This window comes from Pezoporus flaviventris, unplaced genomic scaffold, assembly GCF_033815535.1.
Source record: "Pezoporus flaviventris isolate CSIRO_AGI_PZ_B2104156 unplaced genomic scaffold, CSIRO_AGI_Pfla_v1 ptg000031l, whole genome shotgun sequence".
Classification (NCBI taxonomy): domain Eukaryota; kingdom Metazoa; phylum Chordata; class Aves; order Psittaciformes; family Psittacidae; genus Pezoporus; species Pezoporus flaviventris.
Genome location: NW_026892579.1, coordinates 58,887,263 through 58,897,996, shown reverse-complemented (window position 1 = coordinate 58,897,996; position 10,734 = coordinate 58,887,263). Strand labels below are relative to the sequence as shown.

Sequence of the window (10,734 nt, the reverse complement as noted above, 5' to 3'; positions counted from 1 at the left end):
GCCCCCGGGCGCTGCGCCGCTCCCCCGGGCCCGGACCCCGCGCCGCCGCCGCCGCCGCCGCGCCCCGCCGCGCCCCCGCGGCGCGCTGACCGCCGCCTCGCCGCCTCCTCCTCCTCCGCCCGCCGCCGCCCGGCGACGAGAGCGGCCGTAGCCCCCCTCCTTTCCCTTCCCACCCCCTTCCCCCCCCTCTGCCGCCGCCCGCGCTCCCGCGCCGTCGGGCCCGGCGCGGCCGCCAGCCCCGGCCCGCCGCGGCGCGGCCTCCCCCGCCATGTGAAGCTCAGGAAGATGCGGAGGCGCAGCCCGGCCGCCCGCGGCGAGGGATGAGCCTAGACGGGGAGAAGATGACCGAGGAAGCCTACCCTGACGAGTGAGCGGGGCCGGGGCCGGGCGGGAGCGGGGTGTGGGGGGGTTCGCCCTTTGTTGCCCAGGTGCGGGTCCCTCACCCCCTCTTTCCCCTCCGCAGACACACCGACCGCGGGCGGACAGAGGGACACGGACACGCGCGTACGTGTGCGCGCTGCCCGCCCGTGCATCCGCCATTTCGCGCTCCCCCCCGGGCCGCGCTCATTTGCATTCCGCCTATTTCATTCATAAAAAACCCCGGACGGCGCGGGGACTGCGGGGCGCACCCCGGACACCGAGCACCGGCACCGCGCCAGCCGCGGTGCGGGACTCGGGACGCCCGGCGGCGGCCTGCGGCGGAAGCGGGGGTTGGTGATGGTGGTGGAAGGGGGGGGCCCAGAGGGGGAAAGCGGCGGTGCGCTCCGATTCCCCCGCAGCACCGGCGCTGGTGGTAGGGGGGGGGGGGGGATCGGGGCGCTGAGGGGGACACACACACGGGACATCGCGGGTCCCCGCCCCGGCCGCCGCCGTTTTTGTGAATAGGAGGGCGGCCGCCGCCGCCGTCACATGACGCCGCATTCATAAACCCGGTCACCGGCGGCCTCCCCATTCACCGCCACCTTCCCCCGTACCCCCGCGCCTCGGGGGGCTGCGGGTGCCCGCTGCGCGCACCTCCCGCACCGGCACCCCGTTGCTCGGCAAGGCTCCCACAGCCTCCCCACGGATAAAGCCGGGGAGAGGCCGTGCCGAGGGTTTCAAAATGCCTGACGGTGCTCTTTTCCCTCTGGGCAATTTTTCTTCCCCCAAAATACAACTTCAGGAGGCATTAACGGCGAAATTCCAGGAAAGGCTTTTAACAAACCGTGCCGGGCCCAAGTGTTGTTCCTGGCTATCTCTTTCTGCGTTTTGACAGTCGAGAAAAATGAGTCACTTGCGTGCAGGGCTGGTTTCGTGCCAAGCGCCATAGGATGTACCACGTTTTAAAATGACTTCTCTCAGGGCTTATAAAGCGGCGTCGGAATTGTGCAACTTTTCGGCTCGGTTTTGGAGCCCTAAAAAGAAAATAAAATGCCGTAATTGGCGGCGTGTGCTGCGCTTATACCTTTGTAATGTCAGCCTTGTTTTGAGGGGGTTCACTGGAGGAGCGCGAGTGACGAAGGAAATGGCTTCTGCCTGCGATGCGTGTGTGAAGAGGAATTGTTATTTTGGCACTTCTTAATGAAGAGACTATAAATACGTGCTTATGTGTAGCTTCTGAAATTGTGGTTATTTTGAAGTTGGGATCGCTTTTCCCAAAAAAGAGGGAAAAAGTTGACTTTCTCTCTCGTGGATTGCCATGACCTAGCAGGCTGGAAAACTGCAGCCAGCTTGTTTCCAATAAAACCCTACTGGTTCTTGGTTAGTGTTTTGGGTTTCATTTCTCAAGTTGGACAAGAGGAGGAGAGATGTGTCCCTCCTTCTGGGTTTGAGAGCGCAAGGGCAAACTGAACCTGATTGAGTGGATGAAAGCTGGTGCTTGCCAAGCTTCATCTTGCAGGAAGATCTTGCTCTGAGCATGTTTTCCTGCAGGGCTTGGTGTGGAGGTGAGTGTCGCTGTAAAACAGTGAGCGCTTGGCTCTGGTGGTTGGGTTGGTTGGGTTTTTTCCTAACTTAATTGTAGGCTGCAGTTTGTTTTGGAGTGAATCCTTCCTCCACGTGCCGCTGTGCTGCCATGCCCAGCGAGGCTTTGGCGGGTGGGTTTCCTGTGCTGGGCTGGGGAGGGAGGCTCTTGGGTCATGCTGCCTCTATTGGGGGTCACCAGTCAACCCAGCACCGCTGTGCTTCATTCCCTGGGAGATGAGGAGTGCTTGTGGCTGCAGGGAGATGGTACCCACCCCACTTCCCAGACCAGCGTTGGCTGTTTTCTTGGCGTACGGATGTGTTGGCATTCAGGGTAGATGACACACTGTGGTCCTTACTTTGTGCACATCCCAAGCAGCTGTTTCAGAGGCTGCGGTTGGGCTTGTCGCAGTCCAGTCCAGGCCTTCTCCTTGCAGGGCATGGTGAGGTGTTTTAGGTAAGCCATGGTTTCCTCCATAAGCTCTTCGCTTCCAGCCTTGCATTGATTGATAGCGTCGCTGAAGCCGGTGACTCATAGGTTGTTTTTCATTTCAGCGGTGGGTGAAGTGATTTGATTTTTTTTTTTTTTATCCAATATATATGGTGTTAAAAGAAATAAGGACAGGCTCTCCTGATAAGTTTTCTCAAGCTGTCAGAACAATGGTAGTATAGCGTGCTATTTGCCCTAGATATCTGGCTTTAATTTGCATAGCTATTCTCGTTTCACTGAGTGCACTGTGAGCAAATGTTAACAGCCAGATTACAAAAAAAGGACCACTGTTAGGATGCATTTTAAAATAACCCTCTTCAAGTAAATGATGAGGGTCACCCCCTTCCATTTTTGGCTTTATTTTTATTTTAATTTGAGAACAACTTTTTAAGATTTTTGAGTTTTGACGCAATTTATAAAACCAAGGAAGGAAAAAAAATAGGGCTCAGGATGCTCGAAACTCATTGGTCCCTTCATGACTGCACCATTTCAGATCGATACTTAGAGGTCAATTTGTCATTGCAAAGTGAGCACCTCTTTCTGCATCTCAGCCTTTATTTCTGCTTCCCTCCTCCTCCCCGCCCCCCCCCCCCCCCCATCTCCGCTGTGCTTCTCCATTGCACATTGCAGGGCTGGGGGGGGGGGCGGAAATGGGGCTGCTCTGTAATAAATTGGAGGCATGAAGCTGTGGTGCTGAGTGTAAGTGGTGGGAGAGTTTTGGGCAGCGCTGCCTGTACCCAGGAGAAGGGCAGCTGCCCATCGCCATCCGTGACCTCTTCCACAGCTCCCGGGTGGGCTGCTGGCGACTTTCCATTTGTAAGTAGGAGGATGGAGCCGAACCCTTAAAACGATTCGGTTATGCCCGGAGGCTGCCTCCTGCTCGTTCCGATGCACAGTTCCAAGAAAGTCACAGGAAGTAATTAAATGGAAAAGGTCAGAGAACGAGGAAGTGTTGGTCTGCAGCCTTTCGCGGCTTGGGATGGAGCCGCTATGCCCTGCCCGAGCCAGGAAGCGGCTGCATCCCCGCAGGGTCCCCACCACTTGGCTTGATGTATTCCAGCAAGCCCCAAGTGTGTGTTCTAAGTGCTTGCAAGTGGGAACGGTCCCCCGGAGGCTTTTAACAGGCTGGGTGAAGCGGGGTATGTCTTGTGCAGTGGAGGGAGTTACTCTAGTGTTGTCCAGGACAGCAAAATGTGATGCGAGATTACACTGAGACTTCAGGGTGATGCATTTTTCCCAGTCCAGGGAAAGAAAATTAAACTTGACTCACTCTCATTTGTCCCTTTGCTGGTCCCCAAATCCCTCTTCTCTCCATCACTGAGCAGGGACCAGCAATACTTGCTCTGAATACCAAGGCATTGCAGTTTGCCCTTTACACCGAAAAAAATAATTCCTTTTTTTTCTTTTCCATCATTTTCCCCACACTTTTGCCCAATACTGATGATTTTTCTGTAGGTGTCATAAGCGGCTCATCCAGCTAGATTTTTTTGCTGCAAGCTTAAGCTGGGGAGGAAGGCATGGGACACACTCTGTCATGACATTATTGCTCACAAATAGGACAGGAAATGAAGGATTGCCAAAATATAACTGTTTATTTCTTGGCCTGAAAACATGGCTGTTTAAAATACAGCATGTAAGTAGCTGCTTTGTCCAGTTGCTGGGAGAAGTTGCTGTTTATGAGGGAATAATAGCTCTATTCGATGAAGGAGGGAGGAAAAAGAAGGGATTTACCCTTTCTACTTCTGTCTCGGGAATGCTTTGAAAAGGAAGGTGGAAGACCTATAGGAAGGGCATTTGGTTGGACAACTGTATGGGCGACCTGGGTGAAGAGCGTGCCCCAAGCGTGAAGGAGCCAGACTTGTCTCTGTCCATCCTCTGGCCACAGACAGCCCTGGGATAACCCCTAGCTTGTACTGAAGAGGAGAAACCAAACAACCTGCCTTTGGGTGAGAATATGAGGTTTTTCGGTGAGGCTGCCCTCAGCAAGAAGCGTGGTGGGACAGCTGTGGTGGGACGATGTTCCAGTGTAGCACAGCTGCCACACCAGCAATGGGATCACCCTCCAGTGTGGCTTAAAAGGTGGGCCTTATCCACCCGTGTAATGAAATCCCGAGGCTGCAAACAAAGGTATGTTGTGCAGTTGGGCTTGCTCTTAATGTGGACTTGGTTTGCTGATGGCTGGATTTAAACCACAAAATTGCTTCCTGTCGGCCACCAGACTGCAGGAAGATGATGGTAATTGTCCTCCTTCTTCTGGACCAGGCTGGAAATAGTTCGGAAATGAGACACAACTCTTGGTTCCAATTACTCCTTTTGCTTTCTTACACACTCTGGCATGCTTGAGGAATCGATAAATCCAATTTCCTTCCCTCCAGCAGAATAAGGATAAATGATCCTCCGGAGGTATTAAACCTGGGAGAGACGTGCTCGGGAAGTTTGAATACCAAAAGGGTGCGGGCAGTTGGCCACATCCCGACACAAATGATGTTGTGTGTCGATCCAGCCTGTTGAATGGCAGCGCCCTCATTCTGCCGAAGTTGAGATCTTGTGGCTCATTGGCAAAGGTGCATCTCTTGCTTTCTGCACTAGAAGGCCCAGCTTTGGCCGTAAGAACTGTGCCCTACAGCAGATTCATTGAAACACGTGTTTTGTTTCATTTTCCCTCTATTATTTTTTCCTTTTTTTTATAGCAGTAGGAGGTAATCCTGCTCACAAGAGATATGCAGGAGTAGAGAGGGCACAGAGGCCAGTAGAACTAAAAGTACAGCTCTGGAGGCTGCATTTTTGATATCTGCCCTGTTTGCTAAGTGGAGCTTTTGCTTTTTGAAGGACTTGCACTTCTGAATCAGTGCAGAAATGTAAAAGGAAAGAAAATGAAAAAGGTTGGTGGACTAAAAAAAGGCACAAATAGACTGTGGAGTTGATTGACAGCAGATGAGAGCCGCAGCGGTCCCTGTTTCTGTGGACTACCAGAAGCAAGTGAGAAGCTGTTGTCACATGAATCCCAGCACTGGTAGGAGATGTCTTCTCCTGCAGCAAACAGAGCAGCGCAGCATCTCCCAGCACCTGGCTTGCACTGACCCTTTCTTCCCACTTTGGCTGTGGATAAACTCAGCTGATGGTTTCTAATGCTGACTTTTTTTTGTTGTTTCTTTTCTTACCTATTGATTTTCTGTGAAGATCTGGTGAGTTTTCTTTTCCTTCCTTCCCTTTTCTCTGCCCACGTCCACCCCCTTTCCTTGTCAAATTTCCTTTAGTCATTTATTTTTCTGCTGCTTGCTCAGTACTGAAAACCTGAGCCTCTGAAGCTGCAGGAGAAACATAGCAGGGCTGCACCAGCCGCCTGTTTGATGCCTTCCCTTTGCACCTAACCCTCACCTTTGGTTTTGCAGCAGCCTTTCAGAGCAAAGGTTGGGTTTGCCTGTGTAGGATCTTATGCTTTGTTTCCTCACATGGCATGGCTGGCTGCCTGCTGGTCCCCTCTACTAAGTAAGTCGAGGGTGATGTGTTGCAGACAGAACCAGGGAGAGGGGACAAGCCCTGCTAATGCAGCAAGAATAGCAAAGCAATGTCCACACACTGCTTCTGCCTGCTGGTGCAGTGATTTTGGGGGTTTTATCATATCTGTGTGACCACTGTGTTAGTACCTGCAAATATCATGGTGATGTGCCTCGCCTCTCTTTCTACACCAGCTTGGTGCTGACCAGATGTTGGGTGGGCAGAGGAAGATCACCTGCTTTAGGTCCAGGAGGATGTTTTAGTTAAGCCTCATCACTGTACCTCTTCTAGCACAGTCCCTGGTGATTCCTCCCTCCCTTTCCCCTTACCCATCGCACCCAGTGGCCAGCTCTTCAGTGAAGGAGGCTCTTTGCCTTGGGCTGAGGTTGAGAGAAGCTCTTCATGCAGAAATTATGAGGGGCTGTTCCTTCCACTGGGTTTCTGCACTTTCTTGCCCACTTTCTCCATTTCACTTCTTGGTTTGTGTTCTTTCGTTTCCTTTCCCCTGTACTCGTGGGGTTTTGTTGGTTTGTTTTTTTCTTAGTTTATTCCTTCATGTGTTGCTCTTGTCTGGAAGCAGAACTTCTGCCATTGCTGCCTGCTGCTCCTGTTGCAAACCAAACCCTGCTGCCCATGTTTTTTTCCCTAGCATGTTCATTTCCCTAGGTGTTCTCCCATAACATACACCTGGTGTGGCCAGTGGAGCAAAACACTGCTTCATGCTTCACCTTAAAAGTAAGCTGTGTTTTATCAAAAACAGTATTATAAAGTACGCTTTCAAGGCTGTTAAAGCCCTTTCTGCCAACAGCTGGCAGGTTCTACCTGTTGCAGTAGATCTAAGTGAGATTTAACCCAAATTACTATTTTTGTCTCTGGTTTGCTTGTTCTTAAGCTCTTTGAATAACTTTCTTTGACTTTCTTTGCTTGCAACTTGCACTTCAAGGACTATGTTTTGGGTTGTTTTTAGTTTTTTCCCCTCCCCTTTGTTCTCAACTCCTACATGTGTGTTGTAATCAGAGAAGAGATCTTGAGTCTATCAACTGAGCCCGAATTCTGATGGCTCTTCCAGCTCCAAAGGAAACTTCGTACTGGCAGGCATGGGGAGGAGGGGTTACCGGGCTCCCTGACAAATAACTTGGCTTCTTCATCTGTGGTGTTTTCAGAAGTGAGGTTGCAGAGTTGTCCACCTTCACAAAGTTCTTGGACTTAGATAGTGGTGCCTAGCAAGGAGAGAGATTGAATACTGCGTAATCTGAATACTGCTGTTGTAGTGGAGCTCATTCCTTGCTGGCTAGTGCTTTTTATCCAACTTGCTACAGAAACCAGGCAAAATGCAAGCCAAAAATAGCATCTTCAGTGTACTAACTAAACAATTAAATGGATGAGGCCACGGTGGAAGGGGCTTGAAGCAACCTGGTCTAGTGGAAAGTGTCCCTGCCCGTGGCAGGGGGTTGGAACTGGATGAGCGTTAAGGTTTTTTCCAGCTGAAACCATTCTATGATTTTTTTGTTTGTGTGTGTATCAAATGGCCTTTCAAAAGTAACACTGGGATTTGTGACCTGTGTGCATCTAGGAACAAAATTATGTATGTCTTATTGGGACCAACCACTTCCCTGCCCTCGTTTAATTGCAGAGTTGAGTTGGTCGCTGTTACACCTCTGCTGCTGCTCTTTGAGTCTTGCATCGATGGCGCTGGGAGACGTGTTGTAAAACCTGATAGTGTCTTTTGATGTAGCGTATGGGAAACTTGTCTCTCTGCTTGTAAGGACCTGTGCTGCCATGCAAGGACAGGAGCATGTTCTGCATATGCACTCAAGTCCCAAGGAGGTCTGGAAACGTTTAGATTATTTCCTTTAATTGCATTATACGTACATCCTGTTTGGATAGTCCCATTACTTCTTTTTTTTGCCTAGTTAAAAGTGGGTCTGAAGAATAGGCAGCTTCGCTCCCTGTACTGTACATTGAAGTGTTCAGCATTGCTTGCCTGTTCATTGAGTAGTTAGGAGCAGGATTAGTTTCCTTCGTGATAGCTGAAATCCACTGAAGGTGTTTGCACAGCAGTCAGAGTTTCAAAATGCTGTGGGAAATCACAGAGCTTCTTCCCTAAACAGAGCCTGTTGCAGCACCACGGTTTCACCTACCAGCTCCTTCCCGGTCCTCCCCTTGCCTGCGGAAAGACAACAGTTTTTAAATGATGTGGTTTTATAGGAATTAAGCCCATGCTTAGGATTAGCTGATGCCACTAGCAGCAATTACCATCTGAGCTAAAGCACATCTGGGTAATTATTCTTTCTTTTCCCTGAGTCTCTAGACTTAATGCTTTTTTATTTATTAATTCACTTACTGCTGGTGGGAAATGAAAATTCACATGCTGGTGGTGGAAAGCATTTTTCAGGGGGGACGTGAGGTCAAAGAAAGCTCTCCTTGTGTATATCTGTTTCTTGGTGGGGTGTTCCTTCGTTTTGATATGAACCACACTCCTTTTTCTGCAGCCAGAATGACTCCTCACCCTTAGCACCGTGAGCAGGTCCCTGTGATGAGGGACATGCAGCCCAAAAAGATACCCATTGTGCGTGTTCCCCCTCCATCAAGCGCTTGTGCTCGCTGAAAGCTGAGAATTCAGCTTACCTCTGCTCACTGCATTTCTTCCGCTGACATGTCCAAACACTCCTGCCTGGATATTTAGGTGCTTGGGAGGCAAGCTGGCTGTTTATGTGGTTTTACAAGTGGAAAGGTATGCCCCCAAGCTGATATAAGGTTACTAATGCTTCAAGTTGAAGCATATAGGGGAAGCGTGTGCTTTGTCTCAAGCTGGGATGAAACAAGGGAAGGGGGAGTGTGAATAGCTGGGTTTGTGTCCCTCCAGTGGGCAGCAGCCCTGGCCAGCTTGTTAGGGGCATCCTTCTTCCCTTGCAGCCCATCACCCTGCCTCTGGGATGGCGTGCCAGGAGGATACCACCAGAATGATTGTTCTTGGGATTTTTATATTGTCTCTGAGGGTTGAGAACAGTATCCAGGTGTTAACACTGGAAAGCTGCTTTTTTTTTGGTTGTTTTCTAGAAATCAAAGGGATGCTCTGAAGAGCTGCTGGAAGGCATCAGCATTGCTGGCAAGTAGACTCAGCTGCTGCTGCAGGGCTCCTGGCTCTGGGGTTGTGGGTTATTTACAAACAGTCTGGTTCTTAAAAATTACGTAGGGATCTGAAAGTATCACCCTGGGTAATTCAAAGCACACTCAGAGGGGTTTTCAGCTGTTTAACTTAGTTCTGGTCCAGCTGCATGATTCCTGTAGCACTTGCACCTTTGCATCTCTGTTGTTCATCTCTATTGTATGGGTGGGAGTGTGAGGACAGAAGTCCAGTGGCACAGTGGGGAGATGAGTGCCTAACTTTCCTTTGCTGGCAAGCTGGGAAGTCCACCCTCCTCTGCTGCCAGATTGGCCATTGAATAGCTGCATGAGAGAGCATGTTGCTGGAGGTGGGGGCTAGACCTGCCTTTAACATCTTCCCTACAGTTCTGGTAGTGCAGCTGCTTTATTTGATCACGTTTCCTGAATCCCAAGCTGCCTGATTCCTTAGGACTGATTTATTTTAATTACTTTTATTTACTTCTCTTAAAACCCCCAGTGCCTCAGTGGGGATGAAGAACCAGGGTACAGCCACCCCCTGGTAGACCGCAGCTAAATCCCTGTATTTCAGAGCTTGTTGCACTCCATGTATTTAAAGTGTGTGTGTACATTACAGAAAAGCCACAGATACTTCAGCAGAGCACACTTGAGCTTTTTTCTTTAAATGCTGGTGAAATTACAGCGAAAAGTTTTATCACTGGAGATTTATAGCACTGCCAACGTAATTCATCCTTGACTGAAACTTGGCATAGGAGGTGTTAAACTGGTTGCAGCCCATCATTGCTTTACGTGTTGTTACTGGATGTATGCAGTTTGGTGGCTGTAAAGAGCGAAAGGTTAGGAAATGGTATAGAGTTTAGCAGAATAGTACTTCCAATCCTTACATTGCTTGAATGATCTTGTGTTTTTCAAAGGGCATCTGATGTTTAGTTGAACTAGAAGAAAAGCTTACTGCAGAGCTTGTTTTCAGTCTTCAAAACCAAGAATAAAAGGCTGCAGTACAATTAAACCACTAGAGCTGCTTAAGAGAAAAATTTCCTGTTTTATTTCTCTGCAAGTACTTAGCATTTGTATTGTAATACTGCAGGAGAGCCCAAACGTTGAATGGCTGGGAAGTTATTCAGCGATGCTGGAGACGAGCTTCTGCTTGTTGTCTGAAGGAAGTGAAATGTGGAGAGTTGGCGAGGTTGCTTAAAAACAGCAAATAAAAAGGGGGGAGTTACAGGAGAGGGGGAGAAAGGGGATTAAATGCGTTTTAAAACCCCATACAGTGTTATGTATTACGTTATATAGACAAGGATAATTTGCAGGTTTTTCTAGGAGAAAGCACCTCAGAACAACTGTAGCTTTCCTGTATCTTGTCTGCCTCGGTGACTTGGAGCTCAGTCCTGCTGAACCACAGGACTTCTCATGAAGCAGCTACAGCTTCTGTACTTCTAAGGCACTGGGTATAAATATTGCGGACAGACAGGCTCCTGGGTGGGGGAGCGGGAGGCATATGGAGAGCACAGTCTCACAAACGCAGTCAGGAAGTTCTAGAAATACCCTTTATAAACACTGCATCCTACAGGAAGAACCTTAAAGCCCAAATAAACCATTTCCCTTTTGCCTATGTATACATAAACTCCACTGGCCTGGAAGATCTTATCAGGTCAGTGATGTGCCTTTTTACAGGAGTC

General features: G+C 49.7%; 1 protein-coding gene across 2 annotated transcripts in view; it reads left to right on the top strand.

Moving 5' to 3' along the window:
- Window positions 1–201: 201 nt before the first annotated feature.
- Window positions 202–10,734, top strand: part of SPRED2 (sprouty related EVH1 domain containing 2) — a 67,350-nt gene continuing 56,817 nt past the window's right edge. Inside the window, exon 1 of one of the 2 annotated variants that reach the window (XM_061461457.1) lies at window positions 202–367. In XM_061461457.1, coding sequence (XP_061317441.1) covers window positions 321–367 — 47 coding nt within the window. In that variant the 5' untranslated portion in view covers window positions 202–320. The remainder of the gene's footprint in view (window positions 368–10,734) is intronic. The other variant, XM_061461458.1, reaches the window with a different exon arrangement.